Consider the following 27,998-nt stretch of genomic DNA (forward strand, 5'->3'; position numbering starts at 1 on the left):
GAAGAGTGGGAGGCCCCAGTGCACAACTGAGCAAGAGTACAAGTACATTAGTGTCAAGAAACAGAAGCCAGTCTCAACATCAACAGTGAAGAGGCGACTCCGGGATGCTGGCCTTCAAATTACAGGAGGTAGATTTATAAATAGTTTTCTTGGTATTAGAACTATATTTTTGTCCTGTTAGTGCAAGTTATTTCAATATATTTAGTATAGTTTTATCTAAAAAAAATAACTTAATGTTTCACCATTTGGATTTTTATGAAATTTCACTGAGGATGGTCCTCCATTTCCTCCTCAAACGAGTCTCCACTGCTGCATAAACTGGTAACATTATTTGATAACTGGTTAGATGGCGTTATGCTTTCCCAAAACTTTGGTCTACATTAATGTAGCTGGAAGTTAGGTGTTGATAGCAACTGGCTGACTCATGCAGTGCTAACGTTAGCCAGTAGTGGAATAAGTAACCAATTGTCACACTTGAGTAAAAGTAAAGATACCTTAATAGAAAATGACTCAAGTAAAAGTCACCCAGTAAAATACTACGGAGTAAAAGTTAAAAAATATTTGGTATTAAATATACTTAAGTATCAAAAGTAAATGTAATTGCTGAAATATACCTAAGTATCAAAGTATTAAGCAAACCAGACGGCATTTGATTTGATTTTTTTACAGATAGCCAGGGGCACTCTTCATAAGACATAATTCACAAACAAAGCATTCGTGTTTAGTAAGTCCACAAGATCAAAGGCAGTAGGGATGACCAGGGATGTTCTCTTGATAAGTGTGTGAATTGGACCATTTTCCTCTCCTGCTAAGCATTCAAAATGTAACATACCTTTTGGTTTCAGTGAAAATGTTTGGAGTAAAAAGTACATTATAAATTGTCCAAAATGTAAAGTACAGATACCCCGAAAACTACCTAAGTAATACTTTACACCACTGACGTTAGCAGGCTAGTTGGCTAGCAACCTTGCAAGCTGATTTGTAATAATACATTCATAAAGTAAATGTAATTGAAACCAGTAGTAATGAGTGTAAACAATATTGTTTAATATAAAGTTATTTCTGTTGGAGTTTACATTTAAGGGGAATAGGCTGACTTTCCTGGGGCTTCCATCTTACGTCACACCCCGCGAAAACATCTTCCAGGATGACTTCGGCATTTTTATGGGTTTTATGTAATAACTAAAAAAATTCAAAAGTGAGGTAACTTTGCATTGGGACTTTTGTTGTGTATACTAATGCAAATCCATGTTACATTCAGTTATGTTTATGCTACCTACCCTTTAATGCAGGTTTTGATCTAAACTTCAGAAGCTATCTAGTGGAATGATTACTTTCTATGTTAATAGATTGGGATGGTTTTTCTGCTGGTGTATCCTGAGGTAGCTCCTCTCTGTGAACTTCTTCCCGCATTGCGTACAAGCAAACTGCCTCTCTCCTGTGTGGACCTTCAGGTGTATCTTCAGATTGTCCTGGCGGGAGAACCTCTTTTCACACTGGGGGCAGCTGTAGGGTTTCTCCCCTGTGTGGACCCTCTGGTGCCTCTTGAGGTCACGAGCCTGGGCGAAGCGCATATGACATTGGGTACAGCTGTAGGGTTTTACCCCTGTGTGGACCCTCTGGTGCATCTCCACCTTCTGGAGGCAGCTGAATCCTTTATTACAGAACATGCAGAGGAACCGTTTCTCTTTACCATTACCTGATGTGGCTCCCTGAGCCTGGGCTCTAGCTCTGTCGTTTGAGTTCAATACCTGATCGAAAAGGACGCGGCCTTGTGAATCGGAAGGCTCCATCGACGTGGACACTGGGTCGCGATCCCTGAGCGATTGTAAAGGGGATTGGATTGCAACATTTGGATTGGTCTCTAAGCGTTCCCTGTAATCTAAGAAATCTCTACCCTGGGACTGTCCGTCTCCTAGGTGACCATCTGCATTCCATGTGGGAGGAACGTCACCCTCCACTTTCACAGTCACCTCATCTACCACCATAACCTCCACTTTCTTGTCCTGGCACCCTTCAGAGTATACACTCCTACTGTACCGGTTCCAGTCCCCTCTAGACAGATCGGTCTGTGTCTCTAAGCCCAAGGATATGTTGCTAGCGTCCATCTCTGTAGTGTAAGAACAAGACAGATCATCACCGCCAGTGTCTAGAGCGTCACCAACATCTCCATGGGAATAAACTGTCCTCTGGCTCTGGTGAAATACCGGTGAGTACTCTGAGCCGGGAGCAGGAGGACAGCCCAGTCTCTCTGGGTCTGATCTGTGGTCATATCCTGTGTGTAAGAGCCTGTGTGTTTCAGTTAAAGTCTCAGTGTTGATCTCTGACGGTGTTCGGTGTTCCACTGACCCGATGCTGCATCGGATCCTGGGCAGCGCTGGGTCCTCCGTGGCTACAGGGGCCGCTCTAGTCTGGGTCTCTCTGCTGTGTGGTGGGTCCTCTCTTTCAGTCTTCTCCTGCTTGACCAGAGACGATCCTCCAGGACCTGCAACCTCTGCATCTGCAGACTGACAAGAAGAGAGGTGGTACAGGAGTCTAATTGGATAACAACATCATAGGAAAGTATCACAAGCTCCCATACCCTCCTGAGACCCAGCAATTCATTTTTATGTTCTTTAATGGACATTAGTTTTTGATCGTATCGCTAAGGCCATACATGCCACTCTGTCAGGTCCTGTTGTACCTATGAGAGGTGCCACCTTCATAATTCTTTCTTGTGTGTAATTGTGTAATTATAATTTGAGTTTGATATTCAATTTGTTTCTAACAGGTCAGGAATAGTGAAAGTTTTCAGAGCAATGGAATAATTTTCACATGAAATAAGATCTAAATAAGTGCTTGTTAATAAATAGTCTGTTCATATTTACTATCAATTGAGTCAAATGGCCACTACAGATCACATACAATAAAAAAATATGAATATAATTTCTTTGTTTTTTCACCCAAATGCATTTTTTATGTCCAAACTTCATGGATCTCTGGGGGCTATGGCAGATAAATGTGGATGTACATTTCAGTTCGCTGCAGCTACTGACTGGAACGAGCGGCAACAAATATTCGAACTGGACAGTTAACTCAATTCTTTAATTCAAAGATAACATCATGGACACTCTGACAATTGTGGCTACTTTGTGTGATGTATTGTTGTCTGTACCTTCTTGACCTTTGTGCTGTTGTCTGTGCCCAATAATGTTTGTACCATGTGTTGCTGCCATGCTATGTTGTCGTCTTAGGTCTCTCTTTATGTAGTGTCGTCTCTTGTCGTGATGTGTGTATGTATGTGACAAATAAAATTTGATTTGATGTGTATTTTGTCCTATATTTATTTTATATCCCAGCCCCCTTCCTTGCAGGAGGCTTTTGGTAGGCCGTCATTGTAAATAGGAATTTGTTCTTAACTTGCCTAGTTAAATAAAGGTTAAATATATATATATATTTAAGTGAATAGCTTAGGGTAGTGATGGGCATTTGAAATAATTTCACTATTTTAATAATATTATATTTTTAGGATATCCGGATTCATGCGTTTTAAAGAATGTATTTTTATTGGTTTACTTCAATTGAGATTTGAGAGAAGAGCAGGGTCCGGTGTGTGTAGCACTGAGGGACAAAGAGAAAGTAGCCAAACCAACTCGCGCTAGTTAGAGAAACTTGTGTGCTGCCATAGTTTCTGTCATGCCATCCTGTAGTGCATGTAATGATTGCATCGTTGTAAAAAAAAAGCTAGCTAGCTACAGTAGCCAGCTAAATTAGCCAGCTAAAGTAGCAAGGCTAATTGAGGCTATTTTGCTGTGTTTCCCATCCTTGTTTACAACTCCATTCATATGAAACAGGAGCTGTTGGTTGATCATTGTAGCCTACATCTCATCTAGCCAGCTTAATTCCGTAACTTTAATTCCCTTTTGCTCCAACTTCACTTACTACACATGGTTCCTCTTGATTGACCGACAATAACAAGCTACACCAGTGTGAAACGTGTGTAAGCTACCGGTGCAGTCTTTTTTATGAGGCACTCTGACATAACAGTTTTAATAAAACGTTGAATGTAATGATCTATCCTTGTAGGCTATGTAGCAGTGTCACATAGATCATTATTTAATTATAGACACTGCCTTGAAAAAAAATCTTAAATGAATCTCCCTAATAATCGAATACTAACATGCATTTGGATATTCAAATAACCATGCCCATCTCTAGCTGAGGGTAGCCTTTCTGAAATAAACTGGCCACACTAACCTCTATCAAGATAACGTGCTGGGTTGAGGTTCCACTCCCCTCATCAACAGTGATTGGTTGGTCATCTATCCATGTGTTGTGTCCAGCTCGCTTCACAAAGCTCATGTGGCCTCCAGTGAGATGTCCTTCCCCTGAGAGTTATTGTGGGAAAAGAGGTGCTTAGTAGAGCCCGACCGATATGCGCAAGATAACTAAGTAAATTAATCTGGTGAATTATTGCCTACTATTCAAGAACAAGCTCTCATGGATCCCAGGTGGAGTATACCCAGTTTATAGCACCCCCCCCCCGGGTTTTCAGTTGATGGTACTGACCCCAGTTTGCTCCCTCGTGAACTCTAATCTCGACGCTGTTTAATCCAGACACTCTCTAAACGCAAATGCGCCTCACTTGCTATATCTTTGGAAACATTTTTAACTTAAATTTATGCGAGAAATAATATTTCAAATAAAAAAATATACACTTACTGTGCACAGTTTAGCAAGTTGCACCTGGCTGTTTTCAAACATTGCCTCGGCTACGACATATCCTCTCACCTTGCGCTCGCATTTCCATTGGACCATTCCACATTTCCTGTGTTTCTCAAAATACATCCGGGTGCAACTTTGCAAGTGTACACTTTATATTTGAAAAATAATATATTGCTTATATGAAACATTTAGTTGTACTGCTCTAATTACGTTGGTAAACAATTTATAATAGCAATAAGGCTCCTCGGGGGTTTGTGATATATATGTCCAATATACCACGGCTAAGAGCTGTATCTAGGCACTCTGTTGTATATTGGCCATAAACCACACCTCTTCGGGCCGTAATTGCTTAAATAACCTTTATCGTCTATTTCAATGGGCTAACTAAGACCCAATCCTGGGTAACACATCTGAACATGCGTGCAGAGGATTGGGGCGACAGGCACTGCAAATATACCTCTTGCCAGTCCTCTGTATCGGTCGAGGATCTTGACACTACTGGGACTGGCGAGGACGCGCTCCCGTGCCACCTTCAGTTCAAGTAGCTGTAGTTTCCTCTGCAATGCCCTGTTTTCTTTCTGGCTTTGAGATATTTCCAAACGAAACACTGCATATTCGTCGTCTACGAGTTTACAGATCTCTGCAACGGCTGCATTCGCTAGCACCTCCATGATGGAGGCTATTTGAGTGTGAAAAACCACACCGTCACAGTTTGCCATTGTTAACGTCAGCAACTAGCAAGCTAGTGTTACGAATATAACATATGAACAAAGTCCTGTCTCCAACGCGAATTACACACTACCTGTGGTAAGTTTGATGCTGTGCAGTTACATTTGTCATATTTTGAATTCAGCGTGTTAATAAACGTCGAAATAAAAACGCTAACGGGGAAATTGTTGGTCACTGTTCACTTCCGTTTACACTTGAAATGAAAGTATCTTATTGGTTGGCGTCATGGCTCAAAGGGTGTGGTTAAATGAAAAAGGTACGCGCAGTGTTCTTTGAAACACGGTACTGCTCTATATACTGAACAAAAATATAAACGCAACATGAAACAATTTCAAAGATTTGACTGAGTTACAGTTCATATAAGGACATCAGTCAATTGAAATGAATTCATTAGACCCTAATCTATGGATTTCACATGACTCGGAATACAGATATGTAAAAAAAAAAAAAAAAAGTAGGGGCGTGGATCAGAAAACCAGTCGGTATCTGGTGTGACTACCATTTGACTACTGCAGCGCGACATCTCCTTTGCATAGAGTTGATCAGAATGTTGATTGGGGCCTGTGGAATGTTGTCCCACTCTTCAATGGCTATGCGAAGTTGATGGATATTGGCGGGAACTGGAACACGCTGTCATACATGTCGATCCAGAGTATGCTCAATGGGTAACATGTCTGGTGAATATGCAGGCCATGGAAGAACTGGGACATTTTCAGCTTCCAGGAATTGTGTACAGATCTTACGGTATCTCAGTGCGTTCAAATCATGATAAAATGCAACTGTGTTCCTTGTCCATAGCATATGTCTGCTCATACCATAACCCCACTGCCACCATGGGGCACTCTGTTCACAACGTTGACATCAGCAAACCACGGGTCCAAACAACTCCCTTAAATTTGAGGCATATGTGGCATTGTGTTGTGTGACAAAACTGCACATTTTAGAGGGCATGTTACGTTGTCTGGGGAGGCAATAAAATGCCACTCTAAAATGTGCAGTTTTGTCACACAACACAATGCCACAGATGTCTCAAGTTAAGGGGCGTGCAATTGTCATTCTGACTGCAGGAATGTCTGCCAGGGAAAAGTAGACATGCTCACTAACAGGGATGTAAACAAATTTGTGCATATCATTTTAAAGAATAAGTTTTTTGTGCGTATTGTAACATTTCTGGAATATTTATCAACTCATGAAACATGGGACCAACACTTTACATGTTGCGTTTATATTTTTGTTCAGTGTAAATGCATATTCCCATTAAACTGATTGAGATTAATTCAATTATTGTGATGGAGATGTTGTTTGGACGTTTGGTATAATGTGACAAATTATCATACATGGTTGACAGCGATGGCCTATTTTGAAATGAGGTAGCCTATTCCTAACTTGGTTTTTAAGGGGATTTAAAAATATAAACAATTGATTGAAATTACGAACACAATCTGGAATGCCAAATTCAGAGGGTTTTTACACAAAATCTCCTATGATTGCTATCTTTCAAGCTGAGAGCAGAATTGTTTAGAAAGAACTGTGTTAGCAAGAATAGAGTAGAAAATATTAGAATTAATTTATTCCATCTACATCACCTCAGTAAGATAAATATTCAACTGTCCTTGTTCTAGCCTAGGTTTACTGTCGCTCTAAAAAGTTATTTACACAACCCAGTTTCAAATGACAAGTTAATAAAGGGTCAATGAGGGTTATGTGGTTAATTACCTTATTACCCTAAGACACTTCACATGATAACTATATGTCAGCTAATGAATAGTGCCCAGACATCCCCTGTGTACATCTCAAACCACACTGCTATCATTTCTCACCGTTGTGGACACTACTATGTCTGGTAAGGTTAGTCAGGAAGGAGCTCTTGTAACTCTAGGGAGTTTCTCCTAGCCACCGTGCTTCTACACCTGCATTGCTTGCCGTTTGGGGTTTTAGGCTGGGTTTCTGTACAGCACTTTGAGATATCAGCTGATGTACGAAGGGCTATATAAATAAATTTGATTTGATTTGAACATAGTTGGAACAAGAAGGGCCTCTCCTTGGGGTGAAAGGCCGGGTGCTCTTTCAAATAGTTTGCTTGAGTGAAGCCACTTGTCTCCGTCCTAATGCTCGGCCTGACACGTTGTGATCCAGTGATTACGTGAGGAGGTAGAAGCAGGAGCCACCACCCTCAGGTGTAGAATTTGAGCTACCTCCTTGACCTCTAGCCATTGTTTGGGTGTTGTTTGGATTGTGTGCTGTGTTATAGGCTACGTACATCTTGTGGTGAACACCCATCCTGACCCTGTCTGTATTAGTGGGGTAACTTTGAGGTAGCTGAGAAAGGTTAGACCCAGGTCCAGGCTTTCTATGAACCCAGTTATCAGGCATTAGACGAGACCCTGAAAGAGAAGACAGACTACCTGAAAGACTACCACGAGGGGGGTCTCCCACCAAACTCTGAAGGCTGAAGCCCAGGGTGACCTGCTCTGTTCATCATGGATACTGTGGTGTTTGTATCATAAGAACAGGAGGGTCTATCAGCCCCAGGCCCTGCTTCATCCCTGCATTGAGACTGTGAAGAGAAGGGTCTGGGCTGCAGACTGGATCCCTGACTGTAGCCTGTGTCTCTCTGATGACCACCAGGACTGTTGTTGTTCAGTCCACCTGTCCACTGGTTGTGTTCTGTGTGGTGGTGGAGTCTCTGTCCCTCTTGGTTTGGTCCTGGTTCCGACTCAGGAAGGAAGAGCGACGGCTCCTGATCCGGGGCCAGGGTTTATGATCATCCACCTCAGAGGTCCAGTCTCTCCCGTCATCAATACCGGATATCAACAGGTCCTCATGGACTGTAGACTGTAAACACACATTGAAAAGAAAAGCATGACGGTTTATATAAGAAACTCTTTGCTGTACACACAAACATGACATGATATAATAAAATGTTAACCACAGTCAAGCCCATCGCTAACACTGTGATTCAAATACCTAATAATATGGAGCCATTGTAGTTTATTATAAAACATTCCTTATGTGTTGATTCATGAATGAAGTATAATGTTTTGGTTTGCCTGAGATAAGGGAAACTCAGTCCCTCATATTATTTCCCCCAAAAAATCATGTATTATCAGCACAGATTTGATTTTGTATTTAATTTCAACAAAATGGTCATACTCTAACATAAGGGACTTGCAGTGCAGTACTTTTATTTAACAAAATGATATGTGACAAGAAGTATACATTTTCTCACTATGTTAAATCTGGTACACTCACTTTGATAAAATGAATGTTAGAATACACTGGAAACGTTCAACATTAAATTACACACAGCTTCACTACTGCATGTCAAGTAAACATGAACTTCTTAGGGATAGACCCCCTTTTTAACATTTTTGCCTAAAATGACATACCAAATCTACCTGCCTGTAGCTCAGGCCCTGAAGAAGCAAGGATATGCATATTCTTGGTACCATTTGAAAGGAAACACTTTGACGTTTGTGGAAATGTGAATTGAAAGTAGGAGAATATAACACAATAGATCTGGTAGAAGAAAATACAAAGAAAAAAAACACCATCTTTGAAATACAACAGAAAGGTCCCTGTTCCAGCCATCACTCTGGTTGTAATTCCGATGGTGTCCACAAGATGGAAGCAGTGTATGTGCAAACAGATAACTTGAAGTAACTACAAGAGATTTAGTGTGAAGTCACCCAGGTACATTTGGGCAAATCGTAAAGGAGACATTTGCATTCATATTACATTTTTATGCAAGAATATGATCAAATCTGTATACTTGACTTAACTGGTTGTTTTGCAAATGTTGGAAAAGCTTTCATAACTTCATAACTCTGAATATTTTTATAATTTTTGTCCGAAAGGAAAAGGCATGCTGTCGCAAAAGGTTAGCACCTACATTTTGCAACATACATGGTTTCCGGATACTCCCATACAGCCCAGCTCATTGGCAATTTAGCTAGCTTTGTTTGACCCCGATTGGTGCTTATTTGACAAAGATACAGTCAATCAAATGAAGACCGTCATCTGCGAGCCATGAAGGCGTAGCTCTCTGACCAAATGTGGTGTCCTATAGGATATACCAATACCCCTAATGATATAGTGAAGTCTGGTTACGTTCTAGGTTCTCTAAGGAATACATATGAACGTGATTTGACCAGTTGAAACAACATTTAGGGATAGATTTTCACAGATTCCTTTCTTTGCAAATTGAACAAGTGGAAATACAAAATTGATCATGCATGCTATATGGACCTTTTTAGGATATGAAAATGATTTTATCTAACAAAACGACACTTCATGTTATCTCTGGGATCCTTTGGATAATAAATCAGAACAAGATTTCAGAATGTAAGTTCACATTTCACCTTCAGAGGTGAATTTATCAAACCTATCGCAGTGAAAAAGTGTTTTGTTGTTTGGAGCTCTCCTCCAACAATAGCATGGCATTTTTTCGCAGTAATAGCTACTGTAAATTGGACCGTGCAGTTATATTAACAAGAATTTAAGCTTTCAGCCGATATAAGACACTTGTATCAAGTTTTGTTGTTTCTCTAAAATCTGCGATCATGACGTGACACAAGGAGCTGCATGATTTACAACTGTCCCGTTAACGGGACACTTATCCCTAAGGTTTTTTAAGGCACTAATTTCCTCATAAAATACCTGCATCAAACAACAGCACAGGGTTGTCACTTTTCATCAGTGAACCATTTATACAGACACCATCACACCAACCACCACCACCATATCATCTACTCTGCCTCATTATACTATACAGTACCAGTCACAAGTTTGTCACAAGACATCAAAACTATGAAATAATACATTTGGAATCATGTATCATGTGTTAAGTTAAACAAATCAAAATATGTTATATTTGAGATTCTTCAAAGTAGCGACCCTTTGCCTTGATGACAGCTTTGCACACTCCATGTCTACTGACTGTAAGAGATACAGAGTGAGAGGATGTTGGATCAATAAATATGATATGAGGACCCTGCTATGGAGCATCTTCTGATTGGGCAATGAGGGATTGCTATGAGTTTTATGCAAACATGCTAGTTGATTTGATTACTTGATACTATTTAATGGTTTGATAATTCAAAGGCATTATCCCACACTTAAAAACAAATGAATCAAGACCTGGGCCCGTATCCACAGTCTCAGAGTAAGAGCGCTGATCTAGGATCCCCACCGGTCTTTACTGTATTGACCAGTATTGGCTCTGACCCAATGCCATTCAGACAGTAGTTCACAGTGGGCTCACCTCAGTGAGACTGTGTGTGGTCCTGTGCTGCTCAGTTGGCTACTCTGTGGATTCAGGAGGAGGTGTAGTCTGGTTGTCCTCCATGACCATGGTTCTCTCAGGGTTCCCCAGACCCTCCACACACCCCTCCCCCTTCACCAGCAGCACGTCTGGACCCTCCTCCTCCTGGGAGTGGAGCATCAGGTAGTCTAGTGGTTAGAGTGTTGGGCCAGTAACCGAAAGGTTGCAAGATTGAATCCCCAAGCTGACTAGATAAAAATCTGTTGTTCTGTCCCTGAACAAGGCAGTTAACCCACTGTTCCTAGGCCATCATTGAAAATAAGAATTTGTTCCTAACTGGCATGTCTAGTTAAATAAAGGTAATAATATATATTTTTTTAAATAGCCAGGTGATACAGATTACAGACATAGGTACGTACACACAGACAAACACTTTTCTAACATGTAGTATTTACCCATCCCCACTACGTTTGAGTCCTATGCTGTAATTACAGAATTACTTAATTGTTGTTAAACCCATCATGGTGGACATAAATATGATGTTGTGGGTAAATTTGAGTCCGCTATGATAAGTTAAGTCATCATCAGACAAACCTGACTAAACTATTTTGAAGTGTACATGTAACCAAGTTAAGAACGTACCGTAAGCTCACTCCACAGCTACCTTGAAATGTTGCAGATGAAGCCATTCTAGAGGTACCTGTTGTATGGTGAAGGAGTTTTGCACGTTGTCAAGGAGGGCAGTCATGAGTGTTGCAGAGGATCACTGGTTCAAGCCCAGTATGGGGCGGTCAAACAGTGGAGGAAGCTAAGCTGTTAGCAGCATATGGACTCCCTTTATATAGAGTAGTTGTTTGTTAGTGTGGGTATGTGTAGGTATATTTAGTAAGTGTATATTGGTTATAAAGCGCTGTTGTGTGTATGCAGAATAGGGTGAAAGATGTGATGTACACAGTGTACAGAACATTATGAACACCTTCAGAATATTGAGTTGCACCCCCTTTTGCCCTCAGGACAGCCTCAATTCATCGGGGACATGGACTCTACAAGGCATCGGAAGTGTTCCACAGGGATGTTGGCCCATTTTGACTCCAATGCTTCCAAACAGTTGTCAGGTTGGCTGGAAGGCACCTACTACTAGTGATGCTGCGTTTGATACCAGAGCTCCGAGGCATGCGTTGAAATCTCTAAGCAGTTTACTTCGAAGCAGTGTGCCGATGCTTGTATAATTTTATCAGAAGCACGTGATCAATGACGTCCGAAACTTTGTTTTGTCGATTAGCCACCTGATTGGTTTGGTATTGGTTTCTGTAGAAGACAAAAAGGCTATCATATGCTACAGCGTGTGTGACGTCATCTATAATAATTTGGCTGTTCTAATTTCTTTTGATCAGCAGGTGCCACTAGTGTACACTGTGTTGATCAAAGCCTCAAGTAATGAACCGATTTTGAACATAATTGGCTGGAAATACTCAGTGCTTCAAAAACCTGTTTCCCCATCACTATCTACTACCATACCCCGTTCAAACACACTTAGATATTTTGTCTTGCACATTCACCCTCTGAATGGCACATATACACAATCCATGTCTACATTTTTTCAAGGCTTAAACATTCTTTAATCTGTCCCTTCATCTATAGAGATTGAAGTGGATTTAACAGGTGAAATCAATAAGGGATCATATCTTACACATGGTGGGTCTGTCATGGAAAGAGATGTTCCTAATGTTTTGTACACTGTCTATTAAGGGATGAAAGTCTCAATGAAAGTCAGACTGAAAAGTTCCATTTTGCATTCAACATAAACAAGTTTAAAATACACCATATAAAAATCACACATACGTCTCAACTAAAACTGCATGAACTTGAAACTGCATTCACTTTCTCATTAAAAGTGTATTGGGTGGGGCGGATAGTTGATTGGATGTAATGAAAATAATACAGCCTACACAACAATGTAACAGATGTTTTATGTCTGAATGCAATAATCAACAATGAAATCTGTTACTGTCGTTATTCCAAATGCATCTGTGGGTCTTTTCTGCTGACAACAATAAATTAATATGTCTTTATTGCACGGTTTGATCAAAACATCAGAAGCTATCCAGAAGAATGATTACTTTCTATGTTATAGAGTGGAATGATTTTTCTGCTGGTGTATCCTGAGGTAGCTCCTCTCTGAGAATCTCTTCCTGCAGTGCGTTTTGGTAAGTGGCCTCTCTCCCGTGTGGACCTTCAGGTGATTCTTCAGCTGGTTCTGGCGGGTGAACTTCTTCTCACACTGGGGGCAGCTGAAGGGTCTCTCCCCTGTGTGGACCCTCTGGTGCCTCTTCAGGTCACCAGCCTGGGCAAAGCACATGTGACACTGGGTACAGCTGAAGGGTTTCACCCCTGTGTGGACCATCTGGTGCCTCTTCAGGCTGGATGAGTGTGAGAAACTGGCTCGGCACAGATGGCAGCTGAATGGTTTCTCCCCCGTGTGTATTCTCTGGTGGACCTCCACCTGTTTGGGGAAACTGAAAGCTTTCCCACAGAATGAACACGGGAAGCGCTTCTCTTTTCCACCAGATCTGATGATAGCGTTACTACTACTGTCATTTGTTAATGGGCTTGTGTAGACATTTAGTGCACAAGCATTGTCTGAGGTCTGGTTTAACAGGAGGAGAGTGTGAGAAGGATGAAGGTCAGGGAGTGTCTGTGTTGTCGCAGGGTCCATGTTCCAGTTGATAGATCCTATAGAAGGCAGGCTGAAGGCAGCATCTGTTAGGGGGTTAACCTGAGGTGCCATCAGTCTCTCTGAATCACAACTATAGGAGCAGGAAGGAGCATCGCTAACTGAGTCTTTGTCTGTTCTCTCCAGCTGAATACAGACACCTCCCTGCAGACCTAATCTACACCTCGCCCTGGTCTCAGCCAGTCTATTGTCATGGAGACTAAATTCGGATGTTGTTTTGTGTTCCACTGTCTGTTTCTGGTTGTGGTTAACAGGGTTGTTCGCCAGCCCAGAGTATAGGACGCTGTCCCATCCACTGACCTCTACTATGTTGTCTCTGGCCCTGGCCTGCTCAGTGATGTTGTCCCCTGGGATCTTGGCTGCACCAGTCTTTGAATCCAAGATGGCCGCCCAGTGTCCTTTGTTAGCCTCCAGCCAACCACCTGCAGGAAGAGGTTACACTTCAGAAACATGTCAGAGAAATCTACATATGGAGTTTAATGGAAAAAATAATAGCCAGGCGTATCACTATTCCCATTGAAGATCTATTACTGTATGTAGGTTATATGTATTTCTCCCTTACCTTGCTCCCCCATCTTTAGTCCACTCAGCAGATCAATGCTCACTGGTCCGTCTTCAATTGTCTCCTCTTTGACCAGCAGCAGATCAGGCTTCCCATTCTCCATGTCTACTGACTGTAAGAGATACAGAGTGAGAGGATGTTGGATCAAGAAATCTTATATGAGCACCCTATGATTGGACAATGAGGGATTGCTTTGAGTATTATGCAAACGTGCTAGTCGATTTGATTACATGACACTTTACTGGTTTTATCATTCAAAAGGCATGGTCGGACACTTAAAACAAAATTAATCAACACCTGGGCCTGTATCATAGTAAGAGTGCTGATCTAGGATCAGGTCCCCACCTGCCTACATAGTCTTTAAAAGGTGAAACTGATCAGCACTCCTACTCTAAGATACTTCGTGGATATAGGCTGACATTTTTTATTTTTTATTGAACCTTTATTTAACTAGACAAGTCAGTTAAGAACAAATTCTTATTTACAATGATGTCCTACCCCGGCCAAACCCGGACGACACTGGGCCAATTGTGCGCCGCCCTATGGGACTCCCAATCACAGCCAGATGTGATGCAGCCTGGATTCGAACCCGGAACTGCAGTGACGACTCTTGTACTGAGATGCAGTCTTAGACCTCCGCGCCACTCGGGAGACCTAATACCATTCAGACAGTAGTTCACAGTGGGCTCACCTCAGTGAGACTGTGTGTGATCCTGTGCTGCTTAGTTGGTTCCTCTGTGGGTTCAGGAGGAGGTGTAGTCTGGTTGTCCTCCATGACCATGATCCCCTCAGGGTTCCCCAGATCCTCCTCATAACCCTCCTCCTTCACCAGCAGTACCTCTGGACCCTCCTCCTCCTGGATGAGAGGTGATACAGATTACACAGACATAAACTCCCTCAGGTACGTACACACAGATAATAAACACACTTTCAACATGGAGTGTTTACCCATCCCCACTACGTTTGAGTCCTGTACTGTAGTTACAGAATGACTTCATTGTTGTTAAACCCATCATGGTGGACATAAATATGATGTGGGTAAATATGAGTCAGCTATGATAAGTCAAGTCATCATCAGACAAACCTGACTAAACTATTTTGACGTGTACAGTAGGTGTTTGTTAGTGTGTGGGTATATTTAGGAAGTGTATATTAGTTATAAAGCCCTGTTGGGTGTATGTAGAACAGGGTGAGATCAGATGTGATGTATACTAAAGAGAGTCTCAATGAAAGTCTTAGAATGAAACGTCCAATTGTTTCATTAAAACAAATACACCATATGAATTTTTTTTATCGTCATGAACCGCATTAATTCTCTCATTAAGTGTTTTGGGAAAATAATTCAGTAGTTGAACGGAAATAATGAAGTAGGTATTTGTGAAAATTGTGTGTGACTTGCTTTATCATAATCAGTCCCATTGACCCCAAAACACATTCTGAGTGTTATGCAGCGCTGAAAAGGGAGAATGTTAGCTTTCTAATGAGACCATCATGGCCAACTCTACTCAAAATTACATGAAAATGACAGGCCATTGCATGCGGAGTATCACCAAGTCCATGTTGGAAACAAACGCAGTCAAAGTTTGCAGTTACTTTTAAAAGACATTTATTAAAATAATGAATAACTATTTACTTAATACAAACAATACATGAAATCCATTGACATGAGTGCCCATGTTCTTTTTCTCTTATGCACACACATTATTTAAATTACATCTTGCTCCAACTATACAGATATAGTGTCTGTCTACATTGTCGTTGCGCACACACACATATGGATGCACATGTGCACACAATTGTACACAAATTTCATATACAAAAGTATCTGGACACCCCTTCAAATGAATGGATTTGGCTATTTCAGCCACACCCATTACTGACAGGTGTATAAAAGAGCACACAGCCAGGCAATCTCCATAGACAAACATTGGCAGTAGAATGGCCTTACTGAAGAGCTCAGTGACTTTCAATACGGCACAGTCATAGGATGCCACACTTCCAACAAGTCAGTTCGTCAAATTTCTGCCCTGCTAGAGCTGCCCTGGTCAACTGTAAGTGCTGTTATTGTGAAGTGGAAACGTCTAGGAGCAACAGCGGCTCACCCGCAAAGTGGTAGGCCACACAAGTTCAAAGAACGAGAAGCTCAAAATCGTCTGTCCTTAGTTACAGAACTCACTACTGAGTTCCAAACTGCCTCTGGAAGCACAATAACTGTTCGTTGGGAGCTTCATGAAATGGGTTTCCATGGCCGAGCAGCCGCATACAAGCCTAAGATCACCATGCGCAACGCCAAGCGTCGTCTGGAGTAGTGTAAAGCGCTGCGCCATTGGACTCTGGAGCAGTGGAAACACTTCACCATCTGGCAGTCCGACGGACGAATCTGGGTTTGGCGGACACCAGGAGAATGCTACCTGCCCCAATGCATAGTGCCAACTGTGAAGTTTGGTGGAGGAGGAATAATGGTCTGGGGCTGTATTTCATGGTTTGGGCTAGGCCCCTTAGTTCCAGTGAAGGGAAATCTTAACGCTGTAGCATTCAATGACATTCTACATGATTCTGTGCTTCCAAATTTGTGGCAACAGTTCGGGGAAGACCCTTTCCTGTTTCAGCATGACAATGCCCCCGTGCACAAAGCGAGGTCCATACAGAAATTTATTTTTGAGATTGGTGTGGAAGAACTTGACTGGCTTGCACAGAGCCCTGACCTCAACCCCATCAAAACACCTTTGGGAAGAATTAAAACGACAACTGCGAGCTAGGCCTAATCGTTTAACATCGGTGCCTGACCTCACTAATGCTTGTGGCTGAATGGAAGCAAGTCCCCGCAGCAATGTTCCAATAGTGGTCACCAACCTTTGAGTCAAGATCATTTTCGCAGTCAAAAAGCAAGCTGGGGTCTACTGCTCAGATTTTTTTTTATATTAACCTCACACAGTTTTGTAGGAATGAGGTTTGGGCAGTAGGCCTAATACATTATTACAGCATATTGGCTATATGATTGGCCTGCCAATATTGTTAATCAGACCATATTATATTTCAAAATAGATCAGTTGGTTTAGCACTTGAGGCATTAATTTAAATAATTAGTTTTTTTTATTCTACTGGACTGATGGTACCTGCATCTGATGGTCAACGAGGTCAAATCACGACATCAGTGATCTTCAGGTCGAAAAGTCGGGGGCTCTAGAAAGATGCCCGAGTTTCCGACTTGGAATTCCGAGTTGGATGACCAGAGAGAGGGGACATCGTCTTCCACCTGATGGCGAAACTCGAGTTGCACCGCATCTGCCTCATGCACAAATTCATGTTGTTCCTATGACCAGAGAAAGTTAAATATTCCTTAATACTAAAATCAACACGACGAGCTGCTAATAAATATAATCAAATGCAGGGCTATCGATACTTGGCTACTCATTCATTGCAGCTGCAGCCCGAGCGGAAGTACGGAGAAGCATGTTTTGTAATGTGTTGAATAAAAACAGTGCCAGTGCTGAATATAAACTTACTCACAAAAAAATGCAGCTCTTTGCTGTATTCGGTGACAGTCTCTCTGTGGTCATGGTTTTAAAAATTATTAAATCTTACGTAGGTTAGAAGCTTATTACACTTGGCTGTGGCCAGGGTCATGGAAGCTCTGTAGCCACAGTGATTTGAGCTATCCGATTGAGCAGTGCAGTAGGTCCACCCGATTTTGTTACAGATTTGCCGGTCAGCCGGGTAAGGCGGAGTTTGTCTCGTGGGAACACTTTGTTTACCCGGAGCAGGACTTTTGAATCAAGTGCACCTGCCGGCAACAGCTCAACACGATTTTTTTTAAAGGAGAGCAAGCCTTTATCATTCATTGGCTTTTCTACAGAAATATATGGTGATCGACTAGGAATGCCTTGAAGATCGACCGGTTGGCGAACACTGATCTAGTGGAAAGCCTTCCCAGAAGAGTGGAGGCTTTTATAGCAGCAAAAGGGGGGGGACCAACTCTATACTAATGCCCATGGTTTTGGAATGAGATGTTTGACAAGCAGGTGTCCACATACTTTTGTTCATGTAGTATACAAGCAACAGAATGAGCTAAAATTGGTCAAAGTAAGCAACAACTAAAATGAGAAATGTTAAAGAAAATCTGACAACATACACACGTCACCAGAGAGTAAGGTCTGACAGTCTCTTTGGATCCGGTTCATGTGGGCTTTGGTTAGAGTCTTTGCCGCTGACAAACGTTTGGTACAAACATAAGTATCAAGATTTAGGAAAACACTCACCATGAACACGCATTAATGTTTTTGTAACACACACAGGACTTGGTCTCAAATGTCAGAAGCACCAGGATGTCTGCCCTCTTAAATCCAGGGCTCTGTCCCGGGAGAGGCATCGCATGGACATCGGCAAAGTTGTTGACCTAGTGGACGATTCGCCGAGTGTCCTCGTAGGACAGCACCTGTTTTCTGGCGAGACCACCACACCTCTTCTTCCTTGGAGCCTCACCATGTTCCTTGTAGAACTTTATCACTGCAGTCAGCTTTTTGTAGAAATGATGAAATCAGAAAATAATTATTTTTAAACATGCCTTTATGTGCTGAAAGGTACAATGTATTCTCCGCTGTTTTATTTCTATTCATGATACAGCCTACCACAATTTTTCTTAAATACCTCATGGAACTTAATATTGTTGCAGCTCCAATAAGAACAGAAAACATTAAGTTGTATTACTCTAATGAAAACTTACACGTGTCGGAAGTTGAAGGTTTCTCTGCAGATTTGCTGGCTATCAAAGAAATATGTCCTCTGATGTTTCCTTTTTGTTAGTTCCTGTTCGAGGTGACCGTTTCCTTGCAGAGGTTCATGGAACCAGAGATCTCGCCAATGAGCACTAGATGTTTTTCATCTGAACAATAAGACAACAATATATCATTCTTTAACATTCAGTCATCGTCGTCATCTATTCTAGACAATACATTTTAAAGTAATATAAACATGTTCAATAAAACACACAAACCTACGCAACCTGCACATCTTGAAATGCATGTGTGAATCACACACACTTTTACTAGTAGTGTAAATGGGTCAGGTTTGATATAAAGAAATGTCATAACTTTGTAGATGGCCATTTCATGCATTTATGTAACCTGTCTTTAGGACAAATATCAACACCACACACAGGTCCCATAAGTTACTGCAAATGTTTTATGGGTTACACATTCTCTCTCTCTCCCACACCACACACAGGTCCCATAAGTTACTATCTAGATATGTAGGTTGCATGGGCTACACATCCCCCACTTCAGCTCTCCCTTCCAAGCCACACATTCACTCACTCTCTCACAGTTGGATTTAATACACTAACAGTTAGCTAGTCAATCTACGTGTGCCTCATCACACCCAGACACGGACAGATACAGACACAGAAAACACGCACACATTACACACTCAGTCATATAAACTTGACTAATAGTTGAATGGCAAGCACTTACCATTGTTGAGTTAGCCAATTCATCTGGTCACGTCTCTTGACCATCTCCTCAGGGGTAAAAATAAAATATCACGGCTTCCCTTTATTGAACTCGCAAGCCTTTTCAATTTCTTGCCCAGCACCATATTTCCCCTCAACCGACTGAAGCACCTTAATTAATCAAGCGATTTCTTTCTCCCGGGAATCCATCAACGCAGTAGAAAGCTACGCTAGCTAGCTAAGGTGTAGGCAGTAGTGACAGTGTGGGTTTTGAAGTGCAAGAGAGTGTAGCCTGAGGTACATTTTCTTTTCCCGAGGATGATACAATACAGTAGCTTTGATTGGGAAAACAGGAAAATAATTCGATTGAATAGCCTATTGTAGTTTGATTCAAAATATATAGCGAGCTAACTATTTTGTAATTCATTCATGATTTCGGAATAGAGGAGGGTTTTGATAGTGCAGATAAACTAGTGCCGCAAAAGCCTGGTGTGTTACAAGCTAGCATCCACCAAACGGATGGGAAAGTGCTACGTTTCATCCTACATGTATACGACTAAAACTATATTTATACTGAATTTGGCAATAATACATACAGATATTGAAAGCAAAGACATTGTTTTGTTAAAACCAAATGAAACCCCCAAATAGCAAAAAGTTTACATTTGGACAAAAACACAATTTATATGCAAATTAGTCATTGCGACTACCGACTGATTATGATAGAGCGCGCCACATATAGCCTACACCAGGGATGGGCAACTGACAGCGCCCCTTTTGTCTGTGGATTAACCCCGTCTCTTCAACCCATGGCAAAATGTGTAGAACTGCAGAAAATTAACTCTAAAACTAAAAAAATGTTATCTTTGCTGTCAAGAAGGGGGCTGCTAAAATGCTTTACTTGCTAAATGTAGCTTAGGGCCTCCAAAAGGCTAGAGCCAGCTCTGACTGAGTTCTGATATTTTGTGGCCCCCGCCCCCATCAAAGATGCCCACCCCTGGCCTGCACAGTACAAACACAATATGTAATAACCTTTTTAGGCACAAACATACATATATATATATATATATATATATATATATATAGATATAATCATGTCTGGATGCAGTATTCTACCCAGAAATATTCAACACTGAAATATGTTACTCTCATTATTCCAAATGCATTTGTGAGTATTTTTCTGCTGACAACAATGAAAATGAATCTTTATATTTAATACATCTAAAAATCTGAAGCTATTGAGTGGAATGTTTTTTCTGCAGGTGTATCCTGAGATAGCTCATCTCTGAGAATGTCTTCCCGCAGTGCGTACAGGCAAATGGCCTCTCTCCCGTGTGGACCTTCATGTGCATCTTTAGCTGATGCTGGCGGGTGAATCTCTTCTCACACTGGGGGCAACTGTAGGGTCTCTCACCCGTGTGGACCCTATGGTGCCTCTTCAGGTCACCAGCTTGGGCGAAGTGCATGTGACACTGGGTACAGCTGAAGGGTTTCACCCCTGTGTGAACCCTCTGGTGCCTCTTCAGAGTGCCAGCCTGGGCAAAGCGCATGTGACACTGGGTACAGCTGAAGGGTTTCACCCCTGTGTGGATCCTCTGGTGAACCTCCACCTTCTGGAGGCAGCTGAAGCCTTTGTTACAGAACATGCAGAGGAACCGTTTCTCTTTACCATTGCCTGATGTGGCTCCCCCTCCCTGAGTCTGGGCTCTAGCCCTGTCGTTTGAGTTCAATACCTGATCGAAAAGGACATGGCTGTGTAAATCGGAAGGCCCCATCAATGTGGACACTGGGTCACAATCCCTGAACGTGTGTAACGGGGAGTGGGTCGTGACATTTAGATTTGTCTCTAAGCTTTCCCTGTAATCTAAGACATCTCTGCCCTGTGAGTTTCCGTCTCCTAGGTGACTATTTGCATTCCATGTGGGAGGAACGTCATCCTCCACTTTCACAGTCACCTCATCTACGACCAGACTCTCCCCTTTCTTATCTAGGCACCCTTCAGAGTATACACTACTACTGTACCCGTTCCAGTCCCCTCTAGACAGATCAGTTTGTGTCTCTAAACCCAAGGATATGTTGCCAGGGCCCATCTCTGTAGCGTAAGAACAAGATGAATCATCACCGCCAGTGTCTAAAGCGTTACCATCACCATCCCCACGGGAATTAAACGTTCTCTGGCTCTGGTGAAATACTGGTAAGTACTCTGAGCCGGGAGCAGGAAGACAGCCCAGTCTCCTCGGCCCCAGTCTCTTTGGGTCTGATCTGTGATCAGATCCTGTTTGTAAGAGACTGTGTGTTACAGTTAAAGTCTTGGTGTCTGTCTCTGACTTGAGGACGGTGTTCGGCATTCCACTGACCTCCATGATGCTGCGACGGGTCCTTGGCTGTGCTTGGGCGGTGGTGGGGTCCTCTCTGTCTACAGAGGGCGTGTCAGCCGTTCCAGTCTGGATGTCTCTGCTGTGCCGTGGGTCCTCCTCTCCTTCAGACCTCTCTAGCTTGACACCAGGACCTTCAGCCTCTGCAGACTGACACAAGAAGAGAGGATGTTATTACCGGTACATTAGTTGAATTGGATAACAATGTGAAGTCTCACAAAGCTCACCTATGGCAGATAAATGAGGATATACTGTACATGTAAGCAAGTGAATAGCTGAAGGGAGCGTTCTTAAATAAATGGGCCACATTTGATTTACAAAGTACCTAATTTTTTATGCAACACTATTCCACTAACTTCTATCACAATAACGTGTTGGGTTGAGGTTCCACTCCCCTCATCAACAGTGATTGGTTGGTCATCTCTCCATTCATTGTGTCCCGCTGGCTTCATAAAGGTCCTGTAGCCTCCAGTGAGATGTCCTTCACCTGAGAGAGTGATTGGGGGAAAGCAGTGGTTAGGTTAGCTACTGTCAATGCTCAACATCAGTGGTTGACCAGAGCTGAGAACCGGCAAATCAAATGTTCTACTGCTTGAACTCCTGTTCCTCTTATAGAATATTAGCTCAAAGGTATTGTGGAAATCCTGCACACACACACACATACAAATATATATATATAATAATAAACAGTACCTGCACCCAAAATGAGTACAGGTACCTATTTAAGTCAAGCACTGTCAACAGTATATTATACACTATTGACACTGTCTACAATTAGCAAGGATGTAAGGTAACACTTCTCATAACTTCTTGATATACTATTTATTGATTTCTATATTATGTTCCATGTATCATTGTTTTCATTTAGTAAATAACAGAAAATGCAGTAAATCAAGAATCGGGTTAGAATATATTGTTTCTTTGTGCAAGAGAGTTAGTCTTCGTACCAGTTGTTTTAGCTAACATTACACTCCTTGTCACATCTATGGAGCACAAGGAGTGGAATTAAGTAGCTTAACAGAGACAGCAACCAGGCTACAAGATAGCTAGCTAGCCAAGTAAGTAATCTAATCAGTTAAGTTACTGCATACGCATACTGCTCCGTGGTTGCCATGGCGCTGTGAGGTATACTCAAAGTCAATATTCACGTAATAAGGAATTCCCCTTTACCACGCCCACAAATTTGAGAAAACAAACATTCTTTCCCATGTACCTTTACTGTAAAAGAGACAACTTCGTAGCCGATTTTTGTGTATACAGAAATAACAAAACATGCCGAAAAGCTACGGTGTTGTTCAATGCACATGTAAACAGGTCCAAAATTGGATCGCCACTTAGGAAAAGAGCCTGCGAAAAGAGCCCTGTGGCTTCAGACGATTCGGCTTGGGAAATGTGGGGACCCGGTGTTCAAGTAGGTTACACGTAGGAGCTATGTGTGTGGAAAACATTTCATCACATGTAAAACATTTAGCTTGTTTAGTATAGTCCATGTGTAACTCCACTCACTACTTGTAGCTGTATAATACATTTTTGTGTTGTTGATCTTGGCTAGCTGTTCCGGACGGTAACTAGCTAGCACTCACTCCACTCACGTGGCTGCAAGCGACGTCATGAAAAGTGTTATGAGGAAAGCCCTACAACATTACTAGTGAGAACCCTCTGAAGCAGGCAATGTCAAAAATGATTTTTTTTAATGCACTTTTCTTTAATGTAGTTTTGTAATTTACTAAAACAGCAGACAATAAAATTGTGTTTGAAAAGGGTCAGGTTTTTGCTGTGAGTCAATGGGGTTACCTACAAGCATTCACACCCCTTGCCTTTTTTCACATTGTGTTACAGCCTGTATTTAAAATTGATCAAATTGAGTTTTTTTTGTCACTGGCCTATACACAGTGTCCCATAATGTTTTATGTTTGTCATTAAAAAATAAATAATAATACTTCAAATTAAAAGCTGAAATGTCTTGAGTCAATGTATTCAACCCCTTTTTATGGCAAGCCTAAATAAGTTCAGGAGTAAAGATTTGCTTAACAAGTCACAATGAGTTGCAAGGACTCACTTTGTGTGCCATAATAGTATTTAACATGATTTTTGAATGACTACCTCATTTTGTACCCATAAAATTATCTGTAAGGCCGAGCAGTGAATTTCAAACACAGATTCAACCACAAAGACCAGGGAGGTTTTCCAATGCCTCGCTAAGAGCACCTATTGGCAGATAGGTAAAACATTTAGAAAGCAGACATTGAATATCTCTCTTGCTCAGTTGTGCACCAGGGCCTCCCACTCCTCTTTCTATTCTGGTTAGCGCCAGTTTGCACTATTCTGTGAAGGGAATAGTACACAGCGTTTTACAAGATCTTCAGTTTCTTGGCAATTTTTCGCATGGAATAGCCTTCATGTCTCAGAACAAGAATAGACTGACGAGGTTCAGAATAAAATTATTTGTTTCTGGACATTTTGAGCCTGTAATCGAACCCACATGCTGATGCTCCAGATACACAACTAGTCTAAAGATGGCCAGTTTTATTGCTTCTTTAATCAGAACAACAGTTGTCATTGTGCTAACATAATAGCTAAAGGGTTTTCTAATGATCAATTAGCCTTTTTAAATTATCAACTTGGATTAGCTAACACAACGTGCTATTGGAAAATAGGAGTGATGGTTGCTGATAATGGGCCTCTGTACACCTATGTAGATATTCCATTAAAAATCAGCCGTTTCCAGCTACAATAGTCATTTACAACATTAACAATGTCTACACTGTATTTCTGATCAATTTGATGTTATTTTAATGGACAAAAATTGTGCTTTTCTTTCAAAAGCAAAGACATTTCTAAGTGACCCCAAACTTTTTAACTGTAGTGTACCTAGAAAGACCCACAGCTGTAAACGTGACCAAAGGTGACTCATAGGTGTGAATACTTATGTAAATTAGAAATGTCCATTTCATTACCAATAAATTAGCAAAACATGTTTTCACTTTATCATTACTGGGTATTGTGTGGAGATGGTTGAGAGTAATTCAAACGAATTTTGAATCCAACCTGTAACACAACAAATTGTGGAATAAGTCAAAGGGTTTGAATACTTTTTTAAGGCACTGAGGGTAACCATTCCAACTGAGACCATCCTAGGCAGAGATCTCTGTAAATATTGTATTGTTTAAGTGTTTTTTTATTGCATTTTTTTCATCAACTTTTGGTTTTGATAATGTGTTGATAAATTAACTGAAATATCTGGTGGTAACCCACGGAATTGCAGAACTGATTATGGCAAGTCAGTTTATATTTGACTTGGCTAGCTAGCTCGTTGATATGATTTCAATGATGCAGCAACACCAGATCAACAGCATCGCTTTTTGCCCCCCTGCCCCAATTCCTAGCCGTGTGAGGGGATGCAGAGGCTCCCTTTTGTAGTGAGTGTGGTGGTCTTACTGTCGCTTTTACAGTCACCGAACCATCACCCAGGTGGGTGCTACATTTCAGTGGTGGATGATCCAGCCTACCTACTAAGGAGGAGCTGTGACAATTGAAGACGAGGTGCAAGATGAAGAGCTCCGTGGCCTGTCTGTCAATGTCTCTACCTCGCTGCCCAGCCTGGCTGTACAGACCTAATTCTGGGTAACACATCTGAACATATGTGCAGTGGTGAACGGGTTGACAGGCACTAACGTTACGCTATGAACTGCTTAAGGCCGTGCATCCTCGACCGTCGTCTAAATGTACCTCTTGCCATTCCTCTGTATCGGTCGAGGATCTTGACACTACTGGGACGACTGGCGAGGACGCGCTCTCGGGCTGTCCTTTCTGCGCGCTCCCGTGCCACCTTCGATTCCAGCAGTTTTCTCCGCAATGCCCTGTTTTCTTTCTGGCTTTGAGTTATTTCCAAACGAAACACTGCATAGTCGTCATCTACGAGTTTACAGATCTCTGCCACGGCTGCATTCGCTAGAACCTCCATGATGGAGGCTATTTGAGTGTGAAACATCATACAGTTAGCCATTGTTGGCTAACTTGAGCAGCTAGCTAGTTAGCTATCAAACAAATCCTGTCTCCAACTCGAACTAAACACAACATGGGATTTGCAGTTAAATTAATCATATTTTGAGTTCCAGGACGTTAAAACGTCTAAATAAAAACGCTAACGTGAAAGTTGTTCTTCGCTAACGTGGAAGTTATTTTTCTCTTCCGTTTACTTGTCCGTTTCCTTCAGACAACACGCTGTATTGCGTATTATTGCCATTCTCTGGCCGGAGTGTGAAACACACAGTTAAATATCTAATAGCCTCACACCCATTGGTGCAGGCCCGGTGGACTAGATAAGTCAATATACACTATATATACAATAGTATGTGGACACCCCTTCAAATTAGTGGATTCTGCTATTTCAGCCATACCCATTGCTGACAGGTGTATAAAATCGAGGACACTGCCATGCAATCTCCATAGACAAACATTGGCAGTAGAATGCCCTTACTAAAGAGCTCAGTAACTTTCAACGTGGCACCGTCCTGGGATTCCACCTTTCCAACAAGTCAGTTCGTCAAATTTCTGCCCTACTAGAGCTGCCCAAGTCAACTGTAAGTGCTTTTATTGTGAAGTGGAAACATCTAGGAGCGTCAGCCGCGAAGTGGTAGACCACACAAGCTCAAAGAACTGGACCGCCAAGTGCTGAAGCGCTTAGCTGGAGAGTGATGAATCACGCTTCACCATCTTGCAGTCTGACGTAAAAATATGGGTTTGGTGGATGCCAGGAGAACTCTACCTGCCCCAATGCGTAGTGCCAACTGTAAAGTTGGGTGGAAGAGGAATAATCATCTGGGGCTGTTTTTCATTGTTCAGGCCAGGTCCCTTAGTTCCGGTGAAGGGAAATCTTAACGCTACAGCATAGAATGACATTCTAGACGGTTCAGAGCTTCCAACTTTGTTGCAACAGTTTCAGCATGACAATGCCCCCTGTGCATAAAGCGAGGTCCATACAGAAACGGTTTGTCGAGATCGGTGTGGAATAACTTGACTGGCTTGCACTTAGCCCTGACCTCAACCCCATCAAACACATTTGGGGTGAATTGGAACGCTGACTTGTAAGCCAGGCCTAATCCAACATCAATTCCCAACCTGACTAATGCTCTTGTGGCTGAATGGAAGCAAGTCCCCTCAACAATGTTCCAACATCTAGTGGAAAGTCTCCCCAGAAGAGAGGAGGCTGTTATGGGGGGACCAAAACTATATTATGCCCATGATTTTGGAGTCAGATGTTCGACAAGCAGGTGTCCACATACTTTTAGTCATATCGTGTAAATGTGCGAAAATGTGGTTACACCCAACTCGGCCAGCTCACAGAAAAATATCCTGCTACCCTCAACATACCTCTTGCAATATAACAGGACATGCTTTACAGTCTCTACCTCCCCACATTCCTCATACTTCCCATCTGGGTGTTTCCCCACTAACATCCCTCCTTTCACTCCCCAGATACCTACTGATCTTCCTCCTTGGTCCAACCCTCTGCTATGATGCTCCTACATTCCATCCCCCCTAATGGGACCACCACACCTCCTCCCTCTTCAGAGCTACCTTATCCGCTGCCTCATTTCTCCCTACCCCAACATGAGCTGAGACCAACAGAAAACCTACCTTAGTTAGAATATATATATTTTTGCCATCGCTGGCCAGAATCATATTACAGGATTATACATGTGTATGACTGTTGACAGATATAGCTACTGTCAATCACGTCGAGATATGCTACATATTTTACTTTTTTAACATGCACAAAAATCAACCACATCCATGTTCTCCTTTTGGTAGGTATTTTCATTATTAAGCATGGAATGAACTACACAGAGGGAAAAGTACACTGTGCATTCAGCACCATGGACAGAACTCTTGTTAATGGGAATGCACAAAACACAAAAAAGAGAGAGAGCTCAACATTACATTTAAACTACCCATCAGAGTGAAGTCTTTGATGGGCATTGACTAGAGCAGTGAAGGCAGGTATAGTTTCTGACGTCTCTATGTGCAGGATTGATGAGAAATGAGTCAGTAAGAGATTATCTGTGCCTTGACTTGTTATATTTCATCACTGAAAATGTCTGTTCACATACATAGGTTGACCCAAACAGTACAAACATCTTCTGAGCATGACTCCCAATCTTTGGAAAGTTTTGTTCATCGAG

The 27,998-nt window shown here is 41.9% G+C and overlaps 2 protein-coding genes and 1 long non-coding RNA gene across 8 annotated transcripts; 1 reads left to right on the forward strand and 2 right to left on the reverse strand.

Moving 5' to 3' along the window:
* Positions 1–648: 648 nt before the first annotated feature.
* LOC115137398 (zinc finger protein with KRAB and SCAN domains 1-like) lies at positions 649–5,423 on the reverse strand. Of its 2 annotated transcripts, none has more exons than XM_029673712.2 (3): positions 5,162–5,423; positions 4,237–4,367; positions 649–2,507 (listed from the first exon to the last, which is right to left on the reverse strand). In XM_029673712.2, exons 1-3 carry the CDS (start codon positions 5,421–5,423, stop codon positions 1,338–1,340), a joined length of 1,563 nt encoding a protein of 520 aa, XP_029529572.2. In that variant the 3' UTR covers positions 649–1,337. The 2 variants fall into 2 exon arrangements, with proteins under 2 accessions (XP_029529572.2, XP_029529570.2); XM_029673710.2 differs by lacking the exon at positions 5,162–5,423 and adding an exon at positions 4,702–4,790.
* On the forward strand, positions 5,424–12,787 carry LOC115137462 (uncharacterized). Its single transcript, XR_003864805.2, has 2 exons — positions 5,424–5,511; positions 11,710–12,787. It is a non-coding gene; the product is annotated as an uncharacterized LOC115137462 (long non-coding RNA).
* On the reverse strand, positions 12,292–26,042 carry LOC115137381 (neurotrophin receptor-interacting factor homolog). Of its 5 annotated transcripts, none has more exons than XM_029673683.2 (6): positions 25,543–26,038; positions 22,170–22,300; positions 21,796–21,963; positions 14,684–14,848; positions 13,993–14,104; positions 12,292–13,852 (listed from the first exon to the last, which is right to left on the reverse strand). In XM_029673683.2, exons 1-6 carry the CDS (start codon positions 25,817–25,819, stop codon positions 12,825–12,827), a joined length of 1,881 nt encoding a protein of 626 aa, XP_029529543.2. In that variant the 5' UTR covers positions 25,820–26,038; the 3' UTR covers positions 12,292–12,824. The 5 variants fall into 5 exon arrangements, 2 of the variants coding, with proteins under 2 accessions (XP_029529543.2, XP_029529542.2); XM_029673682.2 differs by lacking the exon at positions 25,543–26,038 and adding an exon at positions 25,323–25,535; XR_010465158.1 differs by lacking the exons at positions 12,292–13,852; positions 13,993–14,104; positions 14,684–14,848 and adding exons at positions 15,582–18,508; positions 18,716–18,874 and having other exon boundaries at positions 19,461–21,963; positions 25,543–26,042.
* Positions 26,043–27,998: the final 1,956 nt, after the last annotated feature.

The sequence above is a fragment of the Oncorhynchus nerka genome, linkage group LG11 (genome assembly GCF_034236695.1).
Source record: "Oncorhynchus nerka isolate Pitt River linkage group LG11, Oner_Uvic_2.0, whole genome shotgun sequence".
NCBI classification, from domain to species: domain Eukaryota; kingdom Metazoa; phylum Chordata; class Actinopteri; order Salmoniformes; family Salmonidae; genus Oncorhynchus; species Oncorhynchus nerka.